This window comes from Myotis myotis, unplaced genomic scaffold, assembly GCF_014108235.1.
Source record: "Myotis myotis isolate mMyoMyo1 unplaced genomic scaffold, mMyoMyo1.p scaffold_m19_p_3, whole genome shotgun sequence".
Taxonomy (NCBI): Eukaryota; Metazoa; Chordata; class Mammalia; order Chiroptera; family Vespertilionidae; genus Myotis; species Myotis myotis.
In genome coordinates, this window is record NW_023416335.1 from 203,499,567 (window position 1) to 203,520,508 (window position 20,942).

The 20,942-nt window shown below is 54.9% G+C and overlaps 2 protein-coding genes across 3 annotated transcripts in view; one reads left to right on the forward strand and one right to left on the reverse strand.

Moving 5' to 3' along the window:
• The window catches only part of TIMP3 (TIMP metallopeptidase inhibitor 3), a 54,345-nt gene extending 38,447 nt beyond the window's left edge, over positions 1-15,898 (forward strand). The window contains exons 2-5 of the mRNA XM_036297704.1: positions 3,078-3,160; positions 10,024-10,135; positions 10,800-10,921; positions 12,023-15,898. Coding sequence (XP_036153597.1) covers positions 3,078-3,160; positions 10,024-10,135; positions 10,800-10,921; positions 12,023-12,220 — 515 coding nt within the window. The 3' untranslated portion in view covers positions 12,221-15,898. The remainder of the gene's footprint in view (positions 1-3,077; positions 3,161-10,023; positions 10,136-10,799; positions 10,922-12,022) is intronic.
• SYN3 (synapsin III) overlaps positions 1-20,942 on the reverse strand; it is a 388,952-nt gene that overhangs the window by 246,869 nt on the left and 121,141 nt on the right. For both annotated transcript variants that reach the window (XM_036297700.1, XM_036297699.1), the window contains exons 5-6: positions 18,843-18,999; positions 17,675-17,764 (exon numbers count right to left, since the gene is read on the reverse strand). In XM_036297700.1, coding sequence (XP_036153593.1) covers positions 17,675-17,764; positions 18,843-18,999 — 247 coding nt within the window. The remainder of the gene's footprint in view (positions 1-17,674; positions 17,765-18,842; positions 19,000-20,942) is intronic.

Here is a 20,942-nt window from a genome sequence, read left to right on the forward strand (position 1 = left end):
GTAGAATGTTGTTTAACTTTAGCGCAGCTCTGTTGTAAGGAAAACACTGGACTATGACCCTGGCAGTCTGCACTTGGGTGACACGCGGTGATGAGAGGGGACAGCTGTCTGTGGAAAAGTGGGTGCTCCAGGCACTTGTGTTCGGATCAGTCATGAGTGCCCCTCCTCCCCCCCGCCCCCTCCCCGTGCCTGGCCAATCTCTCCCTGACACTTTGCAAGGCCACAGTATTCTGATGAGCTTGCCTTTCTTCACATCCTGAGATGAACCCCCGGGCCGCAGCTCATAGGGCATGCTGGAACCCCGAAGGTGCCCAGGATGGACCAGTGACAATGGGAGTCATGGTAGTGGTGGCAATGTTAACAACAGGGGACAGACGACACCTGGGGCTTGGGCTGGGCCACCGCTGTTCTCAGTGCTTGCTCATAACCCTCACAGCAACCTGACGAGGTACCGCTACCATCATTCCCATTTTAGAGGCTAGGAAATGAAGGCACAGAAAGGTTTCGCCATTTCCCTGAGGTCACACAGTGCCTGTGCTGGGATTTGAACCCAGGCAGTCAGGCTCCGGGGCCCTGGCTCCTCGATGCTATCTCTGCCGTCTTTCTGCTCCTTTAGTAATAAGCGCATCACTTGTGAGCCACGTGAGGGGCACCGGGCCAAGACAATCAGACAGATTTAGGAGGAAAGAACTATGGGGACACGGGGTCTGCCTGAGGCCACCCGGTTAGGGGGGAACTCAAACTCGGATGTGGCTCCCTGACTACAAAACGCACTCTCTTTTCACTGAGCTAGTCTCCGGTGAAAAGGTTCCAGGCTCAGGCCATTTCGGGGTAAGGAAGGAACTGAAGTACCCAGCCTTACGGGACAGGTCTGCTGATGACATGCTATGTCCAAATGAAGCCAAGCCATTCGGGAGCCAGGAAAAGTAGCTGTTGCTATTTAAAGGACTTCTGCCATGTCCCCCCCAGGCAAAGACTCGCTCCCTGGTTTACCTTCTTTCCGTGTTGATGAAGCAGGAGAAGAGGGAGCCAAATGAATTCAGGAAGAGCCCATAGGAAAGTGCTGGCAGCTGTGCTTTCTGCTCCAGCAGTTAAGCTGCTACAACCTGCCCGTGGGAGTCCGTGCGGAGGAAACCGTCCCGGCCTCGGGGAGGATGGCTCCCTGCCGAGGATGCTGCTGTGAAGTTGGACGCAGAGGTGCAGGCAGGATCTTGGGGGAGCCCAGCCTGGGGTCCTGCCAACCTCTCGTTTCTACAGCAGACTTGGAAGCAGCCGCTCGCCGCCTCCCCAGTCGAGCTGCCTACGCTCAATGGCTCACTTTGCCAATGGGCTCCGTGGGCTGCCATCCCTGGCAAGCAGGGCTGGAGGGGCCGCTAATTCACCCGAGTCCAGACTCACGTGTGACCGGGAAAGTAGGATCCGAGTTCATCTGGGAAGGGACAGGACAGAACCCACTTGGGATGGGGGACCTAGTTCCCAGTAAATATAGAGAAACCCATGTTCATCGTGAGAACGGATGGGCAACGTTTGTTCTCCTAACTGGTGACGTCATACATTTTTATGAGATTAGAGGTGATGAGTTGAGAAAGATGGTGGGACATCCCAGATGGGGAAGGATCACGGAGCTACCAGGTGTGTGTGTGTGTTCAATTTGTGATTCAAAGCATAGCTGCTATTCATGCAAAATCCATTCCATTCCAGTCAAGGTCTTAGCATCTAGACTCCCTTAATGAAGACTCTGCCCTGTGGCAGCCCCTACCCACCCCCCCCCCCACCCCGCCCCGCCCGCCAGCTTAAGACTAGCTTCTTTTTCACTAAAAGTAAAAAGGAGAAAGCCCAGCTTCTTATATGATCTCAAAGTCAACCCCTCTCTTCTGTTCCCAGTACTGTTACCCTGATTGTCGTATTCGTAGTCACGCAATATTGACTGAGCGCCACCTTCTTTCTCCCAGACGCGATAGTAAGAAATTTCATAGGATCTTTTGTTTCATCCTCATTCCCATTCCCTGACAAGGGTGGGGTTACACCCTCTTTACCTTCAGAAAGAGGAAGTGGCTTCACTTCTCTGTTTCCTCATCTATGTAATGTGGATGCTAACAACCCCCTTGTCAGGTGGTTGTGAGAAGTGAAGAAGTGAGATGTACTACTGCGCATAGTAGGTGTGCAATAAATGGGAGCTATTTTTCTGGAAACAGTCCTTTCGTGGTCAGTCCATTCATTCTGTTTTGGGCAATGGTGATAATCACAGTGAAAGTAACATTCATGCAACGTACACCGCAGCCCGGACACGGTGCCAAGCGCTTCACACGCACTGTCTTGCCTGGTCCCTCCCCTTCAGGAGATGGGTGCCCCTGGTGTCCTGGTTTCGTTAGAGGAGGAAACTGGAGGCCAGAAACAAAGTCACTGGCCCACAGTCCTAACAGCCGTGCAGAGCAGAGCTGGGATGGGAGCAGCTCAGTGGGCTCCTGAGCCCGCACTCCCCAGCACTGCCCCCCGCCACACCCTCATGAGTGACAGGCCACTGCATCCTTGGCCGTCCGAGTGCCGGGTACCCAGGATCCCATCAAGATGCTGCCTGGGGCAGGAAGGGAGTCTGGGGTGCATGGCAGCCCTGCAAACCTGCAGGACATGGTGAATTTACACATACAAAGGAAGAACCCCAAAAGAGGCTCAGGAAGAGGTACTGGTAGAAAGAGAGTAACTCTGGGAGACCATGTGATGTCGGATGGGCAATGGAGGGAGGGCGCGAAGCTCTAACAGGCGAAGTCGATTTCGGATTGTGGTGGAACAGAGTCCAGACACTCCTCCGGGGGTAGAATTTCCTGGGCGGCGACTGTGAATGTTGGAGTGATTAACCCGAGTAATAACTGCCTTTCCTGACCCCCTCCACCCTCCCCACCCAGTGTCCCTCATCTGAGTTCTTGCTCTGATACACACAGGTACCCATTCGAGTTGGCTCAACGGTAAGAAAGCAATGCCCGGCCCCCTGGGGGCTGGAAGGGCACCTGAGACGTGGTGCATGATGTGGTTCAGGCCTCCCTAACCTCCTCCCTGTCTCGTCTTGCCTCTCTCTGCAGTGATCCGGGCCAGAGTGGTGGGGAAGAAGCTGGTGAAGGAGGGGCCCTACGGCACGCTGATCTACACCATCAAGCAGATGAAGGTGAGTGACCGCAGCCCGGCTTCAGGAGGCTTTCTGGGTCGGTTCTGCCAGAAGAGGCCTGGCTGTGGGGGCAGGGTTGGTGTGTGTTCTCTGAGCCTGAGCCCCAGCCCCAGCCCTTCCACCTGGCTGGAGAGGGTGTTGCTGAGGCAGCAGTAGGGGATGGGCGGAAAGGAGGGCGGGGACGGTGGCTGCTTCATCCCAGAGCCTGAGCAGGTGGGGTCCCTCTGAGGCTGGGCTTTGGATCCAGACAGCAGGCAGCCTCGTTACCTGGTAACCATGAGACCTGGCCAGCTCCCTGGGAGCCGTCGCTGGGCCTCGGGTCTCCCCATCTGTATAATGAGGGGGTTGGGCCAGACTGTCTCACGGCCCTTTCAAGCCCTGACTTTGAGTTTCAACCATGCCCACGGGTCTTGTGCAGCCACTGATGTTGCAACTGAGGTTTCCTCCTCAACGCTTTACATTGAGCTTTGTGCTGGTCACAGAAACCTCATCGGGGAACAGGGACTCTACCCTCTGACCTATTTTCCCAGTTTCCCTTGTCTTCTTGCGTCCCAGCTAGTTAGCATCATTTGTGGGCTTATTCATACAGCTAAGCGTTGTCCCGAGCATGGTCCCACGGTGCGCACACTAAGGAGCCGCCTGAAGGAAAAGATTCAAAGTCTAGGGAACCTGCGTCCTGGTCTCAGCTCCTCTCCTGAGGAGCTCGCTGATCTTGGAGCCTTCCTTCACCTGGGCCTGGGTTTTGCCCTGTGTTAGCAGCACGGAGTGGACTCCGTGCCCCGAAGGGCCCTATGGCTGAGGCATTTCCAGATGCTGGGACACTGGCCATGTTCCTTCTAAACAGGAGCTGCTTCAGGAGCTGGATAATGTGGCAGCTGGCCCATCAGCCACCTCTGTAAGCACCTCCCTGTGGGCAGCGCTGTAGCCAGGAGCCGTGGAGGCCCCTGGGAAAGCAGGGCTCCTGCGTTTAGGAACTGCAGGCCGGCGGGGAGAGGAGACACAGGGTGACGAATCAGAAGTTCAAGATGGGTGCACTCAGGTCCCCGGGAACTGCCAGCCCCTTTACTCCCTGCTCACGTCTGCATCCCCAGCAGTGAGGGCGGGTGCACAGCTCTGGGAGGCACCCGTCCATCCCCGAGGCAGACCTGCGGGCCTCACTCTTAAGTGGGGGTAGAACCTGCTGCTTTGATTTGGAAACATCCACAGCCTCCTGGTTATGTAATGTCCAGAGCCAGGCCTGGCCAGCTGCCCTTGGCTGCCCGAGCGCGGTCATGGGACCCGCTTATGTCTTCCGACGGCCAGAGAGAGAGAACAGAGGGCGGAGGGGGGACCAAGAAGAGCAACAACAACCCAGAAACCCACTGCGCAGCTCCAGGCAGGTCAGACAGGGCGGAGGTTTAGGAAGCACACCCCCTGCCCGCCCCGCCGCCGTCCTGCACAGGGAGACTCTGTGCCAGGAGAGGGTGGGAGGCTGTGGCTCCTAGGTTTGCCCGGCTCCCTCCTTCCTTCAGGGCCCGGACGCATGGCCAGAGGCCCTTCCTCTGGGCAGATGTCCTATTTCTCCTCTGGGGTGTCAGACCAGCCACTGGGGGGGAGGTGTTTGGAGGCCAAATAACATTTGCTCACCCATCAGCTTCAGAGCCACCCGCCCCCACTCCCAGGACGCTGGTCCTCTGCGGTCCATGCGCCAGCCTCCGCCCAGGCTCCTAACCAGGTGCTGGGCATTAGGGCAGCACGTGGCTCCTTTACTTCTGAGGGACCCGGAGGGAAATGATTTACTCAGGGGCGGGCATTAATGAAAAGCAGCTCTGGTCCCCTCGCCGAGGTGTCAGGATTCCTTCCCAGTCTGTGTGTTCTTTACATGACCCCCCAACTCTCCTGCCAGAGAGATGGATCAGCAGCAGGGTGCATCATTCCCGCCCACTCTGGGGGTCCCCCCGGCCCCGTGTGTACCCAGTCCCCCAGGGAACTGAGAGGTTCGCTGGAGTTTGTGGGTTTGCCGTGCAGCAGTGTAACTCTTGACTTGCAACATCCTGCAAAGAGTGTAACAAAAACATCTTTGTAGGAGGGAAGGGAGAGAAGCCGGGAGGCCGGCCTGCATGGGCTTTGGCATGGGTCCCTGGGCGCTTTATTCTAGCGGATTAGCATCTACCCAGAGATTGGGGGAGCAAGGGCTCCCTTAAAGCAGGCCTACGGGAACTTGGAGAACCTGAGAAGTCATCGCCCTGTTGGGCCTCTCTCTTCATTCTCAAAGTCCCCCCCTGGCCACCCCCCTCCCCGCTCCCCCCTACCGCCCCCTCGCCCCCCACAAACAAAAACCCTCTCACCCAGATGAAAGACAGGCAGACCCCTCCCATATGCTCACTCCAGAGCCTCTGGGTAGCCTCTCGGACACATCTCTAGTGTGCAGAGACCCACGGTGCATGGTGGTGGTCGGGGGGTGGGGTGCTGCTGGAATGTTGAGGGAGCTCATTGCAAACCCAAACTTGGAGATTAGCGGGAGCTGAGCCACGGGGCTGCGGTGCAAAGGTGGAAGTTTCCAGAAGTGGCCGCTGTACTCTATGGGGACCGCCTCTCCTATCAGGACCATGGGAAAGCAGTCTGCTTTGCCAGGGGCTGCCGCTGGTGCCGCAGAGACATGCTCTCAGGCCAGCTGCAGGGACAGCACGTGGGGACAATATGTCCCAGCGCGTCCCACGGGGAAGCTGTGCAGGTCCTGACTCTGGCAGGATAGACAGACAGATCCGCTGGGCGACTGGAATGCTCGGATCCCGGGGGCTTCCTTCCTTTGGCGGTTTGTCTGATGGGATGAGCAATAGCAGGGTCTCGCCTTTGAAGCGCCGGCTCCAGCCTCTGACACCCCCTCCCCAGCACACAGCATCCCTTCCTCCTTCTGCCTGGGACTCTTCGTGGTCTGGGTCCCATTAGCCGTGTGCAGGGACCGGCTCCCCTCTCAGGCTCTGCCTCCCCAGCCAGACAGCAGTCTGTGAGAGAAAGGCCATGCGCCTGGTGCCCGTCAGGCACTAGCTACAAACTCGGCTGCTTGGTCTGTAAATGAGTTTGCATGCAGCACAGTGGTCTTCCGTGGGCACCAGAGAGATACTGATAGATGCCCTCAGACTCCGAAACATCCTCCTCACACTGTGTCCCTTCACCCCAAGGGAAGCAAACTCCTTGCGACTTTGTGTAGGTACTACCGAGGGAGCCCAGGGCCTTGTAGAATCTCACACACACGCACACACGCACACACACACACGCGCGCGCGCACATGCACAATGGAATAGCATTCAGCTTTAAAAAAGGACATCTTGTCCCTTGTGACGACAGGATGAACCTGGAAGGCACGCTAAGTCAAATAAGACAGACACAGAAAGAAACACTGCGTGGTCTCACTCTGATGTGAAATTGAAAAAAGTCAGACTCTTCGAGGCAGAGAGTAGAATGGTGGTCACTGGTGGCTGGAGGGTGAGGGAAATGGGTACAACGTTTCAGCTTTGCAGGATGAAAGGATGCTGGGGAGCTGAGGCCGGCATGGGGACTCTGGCTACCAGTGCAGGTTGTATACTGTGGGTCTGCTGAGAGCAGAACTTCAGTGCCGTCTCACACACAGAAGGAACGCTAGGAGGGGATGGATGTGCTAAGTAGCTGGATCGTGGCCATCACTTCACCAGGTACACATCTATCAACACAGCACATTGTACACCTTAAATACACACCCTTTCTATTTGTCAACGATGCCTCAGTAAAGCTGGAGGAGAGAAGGGACAACTCGCTTACACATGAAGTTCCACACCAGCTCTAACTATGGGCACGAAGAGGGGAGGTTGGGCAAAGACACGTGGGAAGGGGACCAAACCTTTCCCCGCTCCTTGTGAATTGTAGTATACCTGGTTTTAAGCGACTTCTACTGAATGTTGTGCACTGGGTGCTATTCTAAGTCACTTAATTCTCAACAGCATCTTATGGAATAAGTGCGCTGCCCCATTTCACAGATGAAGAAACTGAGTCGCTGTCCACGTGGCTCACACAAGGCAGGGACAAGACTCTGTCTCCAGAAACCCAGGTTTACCATCAATCCTCCACTGCACTGGCTAGACTAGGTTACCTTTAGCATCCTTTCAGTCCCGATCCTCCAATTCTCAGACTTCAGGACATGATAAGCCTATTGTAACCCTCCTAAATTTGTCAAGCCAATTCTGGGTCTCTACGATGGCAGATCTAAGGACCCTTTAGGATCAATATGTAGGTCAAGATAGGACTAATATAAAGAAAAGACAACAGAAGGAGCAAAATACCGCTACGATACATTTACCATATTGTTATCTTCAGAACGGACCCCACCAGGCAGCACTGAGTTTGTCAGATGCGATCACTTGGGACACATTATAGTCTGACTGCGTGCCAGTGCGAGAGCCGTGTTAACATAAGGCTCCTGCAAATTCAAGATCAGCGGCGAAGCCAGGCTGGGTTTGACGGGTCCAGCTCTTCCTGAGCAGCCAAGTCACGGGACTCTAAGCAGGGGCCGGTTCTTACCACAAAGCAAAGAGGAGATGAAGGGGGAAGACCCACATGGAATGAACTGAGGCTCCAATGGACGAGGCCTGAAAGACAGACCTAGAGCAAGGCCTGGGTTGAAAGACTGGCCCAACACTCAGGGGTCCTCCACCCCAAAGCAAGAAGGCGCTGGGCACAGACAGCCACCCTGGGTGGAGGCACAGAGCGGCACTCCTGAGCACGGATCCCGCTGAAGCCGGAGAGGCGCCACCTAGCACTGAGGAAGTGGGGGGCCCTGCTCCCCACGGCATAACCGAACACCGCGTGCGGACAGCACTTCGCGCAGCGCCTGGCGGCGTCTCCCCCGGCAGCTGTCTCAGGAGGAGAGGATTAGGAAGGGAGGCCAGGTGAATGAGAACCATCTGCACTGCTGGCTGCACACAATCGCCAGAGCGCTCCCCTCCGAAGGCAGGGCTCCCAAGCTCCGTCCCTCCCACAGAGCCCTTCTGCCGGCAGAGCTCCTAGTGACCACCTACCCCGCCCGCTGCTCGCCACTTAAAAGAAGACAAGGAGGGAAAACAAACAGCCCATCAGACCAAACGGGAGGCCCTCGGGTGAGACACCAATGAGATGAGGTCTGGCTTTTTATTAATTCCCACCAGTAAGTGAAGAGCGCATGCCAGGAGCCCCTGGAGAGGCTCTGTCCTACTGCAAACCCTTGGGATCCGCCCGGAGACCACCAGCACCCAGGGCCTGTGTGTTCTGAGCACTGGAGGGATCGTGGGGCGGGGCAGCCCCGCAGGGCCCATCCCACCCCCAGCAGCTCCCAGGCACAGAGTTCAGTGACAGGTCCGGACCCACGTAACCCTCGCGGGCTTGGCCTGGAGGCACCGAGGGGATTCAGACTCCGTCACGTTCACACCAGTGGCTGAGCGCACACTGACAGAGCAGGCGCAGTGGTCACCAGGCAGTTCCCTGCACCAGTTCCCTGAGCATGAACTTGTGAGTGTGCACAGGGGTGGGCCCATAGGATAATGGCTAAGAGGATGGACTCTGGAGCACAGTCCCCTGCTTGGACCCCTACCTCTGCCATCTATCAACCATGTGGCCTCAGACAAGCCATGAACCTCCCTGGGCCTCAGGCTCCTCATCTATAAAATGGGCATAACAGTGCCTGCCTCATAGGGCTGTCATGGGTTTAAGTGGGTTGGGATTAGAGGAGAATTTCTCAGCCTTGGTACTGTTGACATCTGGGGCCAGGAGAACTCTTTGCTGGGGGGGAGGGAGCTGTCTCGTAGATCATAGGGTATTTAGCAACATTCCTGGCTCCATCCACCAAAAGCAGCCCCTCTACCCCACCTCCTGGCTGCGGCAAGCAAAAATGTCTCCGGACATTGCCAAGTATCTCCTGGGCTGGGGATAACATCGCCTGCAGTTGGGAACTACTGTATTAGATTATGTTGTAGACAAAAATGCCCAAATATCAGCCGTTTGACCATGATAGAGGGTTTAGTTAAACACCTAGGAGCTGTGTGCATGCTTTTGTGCTTTATCTGGGGTGAAAGAACCAGTGCTCTCAGTCGACGGTCAGAGGAATAGAAGCATGGGGAACCTTGGGCTTGAGTTCCACTTTCGCCAAACAGACTTTCTCTGAGTCCCCCCATGCCCCCCATCTGTAAAATGGGTACAGGAGTACCTGCCTCCTAAGGTTCCTGGGAGGAGACAGTGAGGGAATGTATGTGAGAATGTGAGCTTCCATACGCTGGGCATGTCACCAAGACGTCAAGAGAATGCTGGCTGGCTGCCTTCTCGGAGCATAGGCCCTGAGGTTGGGGAGGCAGGGAAGACCCCTTTCACAGCAAAGCCATCTGTGGATTTCTAGAAAGGGGTGTCCCTGGAGGGGCATTTGTGGGGGGTTGGAATAGGAAGTGCGACTGGCTGGACGGGAAGGCTTCTCTGGGCAGCCGCCAATGCTGGCTCAGTCGGGAGGAGACGAGGTGGCCTCATCCAGAGCGAAGGACCTGGGGCGGGGGGGGGGGTTGGTGACCAGCCTCGCGATGACCAGTCGGGGGAATCAGATTCCTGTAGACCAGTGGCTCTCAACCTTCTGGCCCTTTAAATACAGTTCCTCATGTTGTGACCCAACCATAAAATTATTTTCGTTGCTACTTCATAACTGTCATGTTGCTACTGTTATGAATCGTAATGTAAATATCTGATATGCAGGATGGTCTTAGGCAACCCCTGTGAAAGGGTTGTTTGACTGCCAAAGGGGTCGCGACCCACAGGTTGAGAACCTCTGCTGTAGACCATGTGACAGCGGGCTCCGGAGCCCGGTTCTCCTCTCACAACCTTCCTCCCGCCCACAGATGTACCGAGGTTTCACAAAGATGCCCCACGTGCAGTACATCCACACGGAAGCTTCCGAGAGTCTCTGTGGCGTGAAGCTGGAGGTCAACAAGTACCAGTACCTGCTGACAGGTAACAGCCAACTTAGCAGCTGGGCCGGGGTTTGGCCAAGGCCCACGGGTCCTTCACTTCAGAAGGACGGAGGAGGAGTGGCTGACCAGAAGGGTCCCGAGGACCTCTGCCTGCGCCCAGTGAATTGTGGGGAGCGTGTAGGGTTGAGGGCACCTCCCGCAGCCTGTGGGGGGACCCTGAGGCTGCTGCACCCAGGCTGGCTTTGTCTCAGCTCCACCCCAGACCCCGTGGAGGAGATCCCCTGGTTTTGGTGTCTCCGCGCTGCTGTAAATGAAAAGGGGTCACCAGTCCCCGCTCCTCTCCACCTCACAGTCAGCCTACGAGGTCTGTCTTTGAAACTCACCTCCACCCCCTTTAGGCTGTCAGTGTAGGAAAGGAAATGACAAAATCAGAGCCCGGAGCCGCTGATGTGGGAAGTGAAGAGCTGGCCCCTGGAACCAGCTCCATGGTCTGAGTGACCTGAGTTGGTTTTCCCCATCGGGACAACGGGGACTCAGTCCATCCTCAAAGGTGTAGGGGAGGATGAAATAATACAATCTCAGGACGGAAGGGTACTGAGCACAGTCCCTGGCCCACCGTGGGGACTCAGGAGGTGTGGCTTCTTCCCCTTCTGCTGGGCTCCCCCAAAACAACTCTGCCTCTGCCGCCCTCTCTCCTCCTCCAGGCCGGATCTTCGATGGGAAGGTGTACATAGGACTGTGCAACTTCGTGGAGCGGTGGGACCAGCTCACCATCTCCCAGCGCAAGGGGCTGAACTATCGGTATCACCTGGGTTGTAACTGCAAGGTAAGCCCTGGGACAGGCAGGTGAGGGTGGGGAGTGCTGGCTCTCAGCCCCGGAAATACCAGCTCCTGCTGCACTGGGTGCTGGGCCCTGGTGTAGGGAAGGGAGTGAGGAGGGGCCGGGGCAGAGGAGCAGGTCTGAGCAGGGGTAGAAGGAATGCTGTCCCCAGGCCGAGGAGCGGAGAAGGCGAGAGCAGAGTGCCTTCTTGCTGCAATCCGCTGCCTCCCGTCCATCTGTGCTGCCCCCTTGGCAGTTGCTGGGGCACAAGGGCCCTTCAGCTTCCCCGGCCCCTCCCTCGGCTCACGTTGGTGGCAGGTACAGAGTCCTTACACTGGCAGGTCCTGCCAAGTGGGCTCACTCGAGCAGCTGACTCGTTGGCGGCTCCACCCTGGGGGAGAGGGGAGGAGAGCTGGCTTGCTGATGCCACACACGACAGAACATGATTCTTGAGCCAGGTCCAATCCCTTGACCCAGACACAGGGACAAGGCTCGCAGCCTTCCTGCTGTTGGAGGGAGCTGGGTGTTCTCTCACGTGACTCTCAAAACAACTCTGCAGTTTTTACTACTATCCTCCCCATTTTACAGATGAGGAACTAGAGGCTCTGAGACCCTAACTAACTTGCCCTAAGTCACACAGCTCTCTACGTCTGATGACCAGCCTAGGGCAGCTGAACTCCTAATTTATGCTTTAATCCGCTTCCTCAATTCCCTACAAGAACTGAGATCGCCCATCCTGGCTTGTTACCACTTGAGAGGGAGAAGCTCTCTCAAATGTCTAATGCTACCACTTTCTGGCTGTGTGACCTGGCTGCGCCATTCAGTTGCTTAACCTCTCTGAGCCTCTATTTCCATATTTGTAAAAGGGAGAGACAGCTGTTATCAGAATGAAAGAGAAGAGCATAGCGCAGCCTTTAGCAGAATGTCTGGCGCACAGTAGGTGCTCAGTAAGAGTTAGCCAGTAGTACGTTATTTTCACCAAGGGACCACGGTGGCTGGGGTCCCCCTGCCGTGGTCCCAGTTCTGAGGAGTCCTGCCTTGGGCCAGCATCAGGCCTGGGCCCGCCATGGCAGAGTCTGCTAACCGACGGCTGTTACCTAATTGCAGATCAAGACCTGCTACTACCCGCCTTGCTTCGTCAGCTCCAAGAACGAGTGTGTCTGGACCGACATGGCCGCGAGTTTCGGCTACCCTGGCCACCAGACCAAACACTACGCCTGCATCCGGCAGAAGGGTGGCTCCTGCAGCTGGTACCGAGGATGGGCCCCCCCAGACAAAACCATCATCAATGCCACAGACCCCTGAGCGCCAGGCCCTGCCCCGCCTCACCACCCTCCCTTCCCGCTGAGCTTCCCTCGGACACTAACTCTTCCCAAATGATGACAATGAAATTAGTGCCTGTTTTTCTCGCAAATTTAGCACTTCGAACACTTAAAGCAAAGTCTGTGCTGTCGTATGGAGTTTATTCGGAAACAACCTCCTGGCCCCACCCCACGCCTTCTTTTCGGTTTTGACATCCCCCGTTTCCACCCAGGAATTTTTGGTGCCATGCCAGAGAGAATGAGGAATGTACACTCCTCCTCTTCGTGATAACATAATCTATATTTTTTTAGGAAAACAAAAATCAAAAAACTACCCTACGTGGGCACTGTAATGCCTACCCCGCTTTCTTCCTCGCCCCCCCCCCCCCCCCCAGCATCTCCTAGACCCTCCTCCCTCTGCCCTTCTCCTCCATCCCAGCCCAGAAAGGACACAGACAAGGTCGCTGCTGAAAGCCAACTGTTTGAGGATCAGTCAAGGGTAGCAACCAGCTAGACTCAAGGTATGCAGAAGATCTTATACACTGAGGGATGCTACTGCATGTTCCAACCAGACTATGTCTGTCTGTGTGTCTCTCATGTAAGAGGCGCAGGGGGCAGGGAGGAACCGTGAGAGAGGGTCTGAGAGAATGCAGCACACACAATTCCCCCCCCCAGTCCCGTGATGCTCGGGTAGACCAGATGTCTCTGAGTCTGGAGCAAACAGCCAGGCTGCAATAACAACTTTCTTAGTCCGGTGAAGATTTAAACATCTGCCTGAGGTCAGGAGGCTATTTGCCTGCCTTGTACAAAAGCTCCGGTGAAAACCGAGACGAATGTCTTTCCTTTCCCCGCCTCCCCTGAGATTCCCTCCTGGAGAACTCTTTCGTCAATGTGGCCAGGAGCTTGCCCTTATGTAAATTGGACAAATACACACACCATATACACTATCCACAGCTGCAGCCACATAGACTTGGTTAGAGAATACTATTTCCAAGGTAACGTTCAGCTCACCGAGGAGGCTGTGTTTGTATACACATTTGCATATACCCACACGGGGACATAAGCTGATTTTTTTTTTTTACAGGACACAGAATTCTGTTCCATGCTGTTAAATACACCAATAGTTTAATCTCTTCTATTTTGTTGTTGCTTGTTGGAAGAAAATCATGACATTCCAAGTTGACTTTTTCTTTTCTTTTTTTCATTTTAATTAAAGTTTGAGATTCTGAACACCCTCAGCATTCCTCTAACTGGGGTCACCTGACCTCTGCCCCTGACCTTTTCTCCCGCTTCATGTTCAGGGCCTTCATTTCACTGCCTTACTGGCTGGGCTCCGGTGGGAGATGCGAGTTAGTGTGGGTCGGGGGCTGGGCTCGGGAGGGAAGGCTGCGGTGCCCTGCCAAGGCCAGATGGCCAGCTTCCCTGGGCCGGCTTGTCTTTCCCAGCTCACGGGTGGGTGAAGGCCACTTCCTGGGGGCCTCACCGCATGGGCTTAAATGGGTGGTCACTGGGGAAGCCTGATTCTGTCATCGGCTGTAGGGGGTTTCTTTTGTTGTGTTTTTTTTGGAATAAAACTATAATATAAACTCTCCAGTTAAATAAAAGTATTTTAAATGTTAGTGCTGAGATGAGATGCGGAGAGCAGGCGATCATATATATTTCAGAATGGGGGGTGGGAGGATGGTGACATGGAACATGACTGCTCTCCTTTTTCCAGATCATGGGTATTTATCCTCTATTAGTATCTGTATCTTCAGTTCATTCCGCTTTAGGAAACAGAGCTGCCCACTGACACAGGAGAACAAACGGCAGGCGACACGTTGTGATGTCTCGCGCACACACGCAAATGCCCAGGCAGGGTGCTTGGTGGAACCCCGGGGGGGAGGGGAGGTGGTGCGGGAGACAGTACAGGCACCTGGTTTCCTTAGGATCAAGTCCACTGCCTTGTACCTTTCACCTTGCGGTCGTGACATTTGGCACGCAGGAAACAGAGGCTTTGCCGTCCCCAGGGGGCAGTGTGAGCAGAAGGAGCTGCGGTCAGCAGTCTTTTAAGGGGTGAGCCTCAGACTTGATGTTTTTTAAGATTTTTATTTCAGCCTCAAAGGCTTACAAGGTGGAACCCCTAATCCAACCTGTACAAGTTCCCCTACCCATAGTCGGACGTCAGCCTCCCCTCCACGAGGCAGTGGACCATTCTCAGTCCCTGGTGGGGTCCTTCCACTCACCCGGCAGGGACGTGGGGTGGGGCCTGGCATGAGTCACCTAAGGTTTCCCTGCAGACAAGCGGGCAGAACCACAGGCCCACGTGCCAGGCCCCGGTGAGGAGGACAGCAGGTCCTGGGCAAAGAAGGGTCCTGTGCAAAGCGATGTTGCCAGAGGGCGTCTGTGGAGCTTTCCAGAAGCTATAGCTTTGTTTATTTCACCTGTTCACTGACTGTATAATTTAAAGTCACTTATGTAGCTGAGGCACTTCTGTATTTCAGTCATATCGTGAGCGTTTTATTTTGCTAAATCTTATCATGTGTAGGCTGTAATATGTGTACATTGTGTTTAAGAGAAAAAGAAATGAAACCCAGATGCCACCATTTTCCCGAATCAAATTCTACAGTGGAACGGAGGGTAAATGCTTCTGTGGCGCAGGCGGCTGGACTGGCGAACCGGGGAAGTTAGAAGGGGCCGGCTCTGAGGCCCCTCCGGCCCCCTCTCGGTCAGCATCCGTGCTCTCTGGAGGAGGCAGGAGGCGGGGAAATGGCAAGCAATTCCATGTCCTTGCTCTGCATCAACTGGCCCCGGGCAGTCTGCCGGCCATTCCCATTCCTCTCCTCCCCTGGTCCCTTTGCCAATTGGGAAGCCATGATTTCTCCTAAATCCCGGGCCATGAGAGCTGTCATTCCAAGACCTCTTGGTGTCCCCTGGCCATCTCTCTGCCTCCCTCTCCAGGAAGCCCGCCAGGCTCTGCCGCTCTGTCCAATGCTCCCTGTGGCAAGGCAGGAAATACTGGGAGACTCCTCACCCAGCCCCAGACCCAGCGGTCAGGCTACAGCCCACGAACACCATTTTTCATACCCTGGTTCCTGAGCAATTCAAGAAATAAATGATTTATTTATAGGGGCAGCTCTGTCTCAGAGACACCGAGGGAGACCATACCCTCCCCTGCCCCAGCCCGTCATCCTGGGTTTGACGATGGCCAATACAGATGCCCCCACGATGACACCCAAGTGCTTGGCTCCCGGCTGCCCAAAGTTAAAAAATATCACTAAAATAGTTTGGCACAAGGAAAATGCTTTGAAGATCTGATGGCAGAAGCAAAACAAAATGGGGACGGGCAGGAGAGGTAGATTTCAGCAGCCTCCCAAGTGGCTCTTGGGAGGCGGGAGGAACTGAGAGACCTGGTCATGCTCCGAGGGGAGGGGCTGCGAGGCCCTCCCCCCGCGCCTTCCCCCTCAGCCAGTCTGCTGCCCTGAGGCCCAGAAGTGATGGAGAGACACCAACCAGAGAAAACCCTGTCTGGAAGGAATGTATTTGTTGCTAAATTTTGTAGCACTGTTTACAGTTTTCCTCCATGTTATTTATGAATTTTATATTCCGTGAATGTATATTGTCTTGTAATGTTGCATAATGTTCACTTTTTATAGTGCGTCCTTGATTCTAAACAGTAAAGTGGTTTTATTTCTATCACACACCTGCCGTCTCTCGCCTCCTTGTGTCCTGGCCGCCGTCGGGGGATGCAGGTCACAGAGGGCCTTGGAAGCCAGTGGGTCCCGCCTGCCCTGGCCCCAGGCTCCAGGCCCCTGCACACTCCCCTCGCTCCACTCACCTCCACGGCCTGGTCCCTCCCCACCCTGGTCCCTCCCCGGGCAGGGGGAATTTCAGGAGAGGCCTCTTAGATTTCCTCCTGGCTGCTCCTCCAGCCCCGCCCTTGCTCCCCGATTCTATGTCCATGGTTTTCCATCATTCCACAGAATTGGGATCTTTACCTGGTTACCTGCTAGTGCTACAGGTACTACCGGCTGGGAGCCCTGACTTGGCCTGCCCGTCTCCTTCCTCAGAATCTCAATCACGTGGACGTGGGGAGGGGAAGACTGCAAAGATGTCAAATGCCTGCCTGGAATTCTGAGTGTGGCATGAGTTCAATGCCAGGACCTCATGAGGCCTGACCGTAGACGGCAAAGCCTGCCCAGAGCTTAGAGCCGCCTGTCACCCCCAATGGACGCTGTAAACCCTTCACCCAATTGTCACCCCATTGCTGACAATGTCCCAGGGTAGAGCTTTGCTTGTATTTTAAAGCGACACTACTTTGAACACCTATCGTACGCCAGACACAGCACTCAACACACAGGGTTTCATTAAATGTCAACAACCCAGTGAGGTTGTTCCTCTATCACTGGTGGTTTTCAGCAATGGGAACTCAGACTCACAGATATGAATTCATTCCCCAGGATCTAGTCAGCAGGCAGAACGAGGAGTCACGCTCAGGCTGGTTTGACGATAAACACTCCATTTCCCCACTGTGGTCACGCTTTGCTGGAATATGCTGGGTTCCACACGCCCTTCTTATTCCAACCAGCACATCCTGCATGCTAGGACTCTCACGGCATCGGATGCAAGTGAGAGATAATCAATGGCAACCCGCTGCATCGACTGCTCCCACCTGGAGCCTGCAGTCCTACCCAACAGTGTCTCCAAATGGGATCGTCCCACTCAGCAGCCTGAGCTTGGAAGTCTACAGAGGCCACTGTCCCTTGCTGGTACCCTCTGATACCCTATTAACTACCCTGTTCTCCAAGACTCCCATGCTTCCCGAGGCGAGTGGAGCTACGGCCCTGGGCTCCTGTGACCAACCAACCGCACAAGCAGGCATGTCTCGGGCTGTTTCCAGCTGCCCAGGACTCTCCCACCCAACTTGCACGAGCCACGGGGTGGAGAGCGCTCCAGCCCATTTAAAACGACCATGACCTCTGCCCTCGGGCTGTCCAAGTTAAGCTTCGACCACTTCCCAGAGACAACTGCAAGTGTATTCAAAAGTTGGAATGTGAAGAGGACACACAAGGAAACTGCCCTTCAACAATCCATGCCAGTCAAACATTACCGCTTTTATTAACATAAGAGTGGAAACCAAGTCCGGCGCAGGTGCAAACAAAATAACATCCCGCCTCTGAAACATCGTGTACCCTTATTATCAACCTTTGGCCCCCACATGCTCGTTCAAGTTGTCCCCTTGGGTGCCCCAAACCCCCGAAGTCCCAAGGAACTCTGCCCCCCTTGGTCACGCGTCCTGCGGCCTCAATCCCACCTGCGGAGGGGACTCTTCCCTTAGGACAGCCGGGCGTCCCGTAAGACACTGCGGTTCTTCCCGGGAGAGCCACCCCGGGCCCACCTCCTCCATCCAAATGGACGGAGAACACAGACACGTGTCACTCCAGGTCACACGAATAAGCAGCGTAGACGGGACACTCACCATTGGCTTATGGTTGGGGAAAAACGTCTGCTCCACAAGCGGGAACTTCTCAGGACCCAGGGAGTGGAAGATCTTAATGAGCTGAGAAAACTAGGCGAGAAGAGGAGAGAACACTGGTCAACACCTGTCATCCGTATGACAGGGCCACCCGTGACCCCGGGGCTCGAGCGTCCGACGGCTCTGAGCTGAGCCACAGTGGCTGCACTCTGCCTACGGGGAAAAGGTCACAGGCCTTAGCTGGGCATCTGTTATCTCGTTTATCTGGCTGCATCAGCCCCTTCATTCCTGTCAGGCACACCGAGTTCAGCTCAATAACTTGCAATGCACATTTCCTATACCCTCAGCCTCTCACACAAGCACAACCTGCTGACATTCACACCATGTCCCTTGCCTGCCGTGCCCTTCTTTCTAGAGAGGCACATGGCATAGGAGTTTATGGCACAGACTCTGGGTTCAAATTCCTGCTCCTGCACTTCCGTTCTGGATAACCTGGGAAAACCACATCAGGTGTCTGAACTTCAGTGTCCTCGTCTGTGGATGGAGAAAATGAGAGATCCAACCTCATAGGGCATTGCAAGGATTAAACGTGCAGGGTATTAAAGGGATTTAGGCGTAGTTGGGGGAATGGAGGCGTGGTATTTTGGGGAAAGCCTCTTTTACAGGCAACATCTAAATGGAGACTCAACTACATCAAGGGAATGAATGAAACAAGTGAATAAAAGGTGGGGTAAATCAAGTCTTGGGGGTTGGAAAGAGGGCTCCCAAGTTCTGGCTTCACGCCTGGACTCTGGGTGAGTTCCTCAGCTGTTCTGAGCCACCTGCACGTGATAATGATGGACCGAATGCCAGGCAGCACAATGTTCTGGTCCTTGCTCAGTGCTCAATAAACAGTGCCTACTGCTAACCACAGTGACATGACAGAATATCAGTCAGAACAGGATGGTACTGCCTCTTACCACTATTATCATTATAAGACACCACTATATCATAATATGTGTTATATGATATTTGTTAGGCAATCATTACAAGAAGGGGACTGGGATCCAAGTTGCTCATTCAGCTGCCTTTTCATTCTGAGGTCTCCATGTTGGGGAGCGGGACCGTTTCAGGCCTGGGAGGGCCTCCCATCACCCCCACCTCGCTCTGGGTTAGCCTAGCCGCCACCTACCACCCAGGGCTTGCTGCAGAAGTTGTAGACAGAGTAGAGGGAGTTGACGGCGGGCAGCCCTCCATACTGCAGGCCGATGACCAGGCTGCGGTAGTCTTCGCCCAGGGCCATGCTGTAGGCGTGCTGGCGGACCAGGATGAAGTCTGGCTTGAAGGACCTGCGAGAGAGGGGCCGACAGCAGCATTACTGCGCTGTGCACTGAGGAAACACCATGCATCGGCCACAGGCTGCTGGGAGAGCACTGGGCGGTGTGGCCACTGCCCGGGAGCCCTCCGTTCACAATGGGGATGGGGTGGTGGTATTTTGGATGAGGACAGTCAGCTGCAAACACAACGTAAAATGATTGAAAACAACTTTCACTTTCATTCTGCTTCCCTTTCTTTTTATTTTTCATAATATTCTTTTTTTAAAAAAAATTTTTTTTATTGATTTCAGAGATAGAGATAGAGATAGAGATAGAGATAGAGAAACATCAATCATGAGAGAAAATCATTGACTGGCTGCCTCCTGCAAGCTCCACACTGAGGATTGGGCCTGCAACCCAGGCATGTGCCCGGACTGGGAATCGAACCCTGGCCTCCAAGCTCATAGTTCGACACTCAACCACTGAGTCACACCAGCCGGGCTTGCACCTGCTGCCAGCGCAGACCCCACTTGCACCCACAGCCGGCACTGGAGCTGCTGCTCGCACCCACTGCTGGTGCCCGGCACTGGTCCCGAATTGGTACCATCAGCAGGTGCGAGCAGCGGCTGCCGGCCCTGATTGCCCCTGCGGGCTTCTTCACCTCCCCCTGCTCCTGAGGGGTGATTGGAGCAGCAGCCACCGCTCGCACCTGCTTACGGTGCCAGCCCCACTCGCACCCACTGCTGGTGCTGGCCCCAATCGCTTCGCACCGTCAGTGGGGGGGAGCAGGGCCAGTGCCGTCAACGTGTGGGAGCCATGGCTACAGGAGTGGGGCTGCTGGGAGACAGGGGGCTGGGGGCCGCAACCGGAGGGGCTGGGCGGGGGTGTGGAGGATGGGCCAAGATCCGCCTCTGTGCCGACTGCAGCCTCATGGCCCACAGTTCCTTTCAAGGTGCACGAATTTGTGCACTGGGCCCCTAGCATATCATAATTAAATCAACCAATCATCTACTCTCATCAAATAGGTTATTTCCAATATTTCACATACGTTCGTCTTTGCACAAAAATCACTGCCTTCATTTAAAACTATCTCCTTAAGATAGATTTAAGAAGTGGGATTACTGGGTTAAAGGGTATAAACTTTCTAAAATGTAATTAAAAAAGTATGTCTTTTAAAATTTTTTTAAATTGATTTTAGAGAGAGAGGAAGGGGGAGAGAGGGAGAGAGAGAGAGAGAGAGAGAGAGAGATGTGAGAAACATTGATCAGTTGGCTCCTGCACGTGCCCCAACTGGGAATCGAAACTGCAACCTGGGTATGTGCCCTGCCTGTGAATTGAACCTGCAACCTTTTGGTGGCGAGTGACACCAGATGCTGTCGAGAGGCCCGTGGGGCCCACCAGCAGCCGCACATTGTGGTGACTGTGGGGAAGGGGCTTGGTGGGGTTATGAACAGCTGGGCTCTCTGATGAATCCTGGGCCTCTCTGTAAAGTTTATAATACAGGAACATGAGTTGCGGGAGGAAGTAGCCTTCCTCACCTCCTTTCTCAGTCTCAGAATCTGTCTGTTTATCCTGCTCTCTGGCTTCCCTTTCGTTCCTGAGACGGTGTCCATGCCGCTCCACCCTACTCCTCCGTCCTCCTGGCGAATCCACACGTTATGGGTTGAAGTGTGTCCCCCACAAAGACACGTCGAAGTCCTCAGCCCTGTTACCTGCACGTGTGACCTGAGGGGAAATAGCATCTGCAGATTTAATCAAGCGAAGACGAGGCGATGCCGGAGTGGAGGGGCCTCACCCGATGCCTGGGAGTTTACAGGAAGTGTAAATGCAGACACAGACACGGAGAGCAAGAGGAGGGCTGCACGCGACGAAGGAGGTAAAGATCGGAGGGACGTGTCTACACGCCAAGGAGCACCAAGGGTCGCTGGCATCCAGGAGGAGCCGGGAGGAGGCAGGAAAGGACCCTCCCCAGGTCC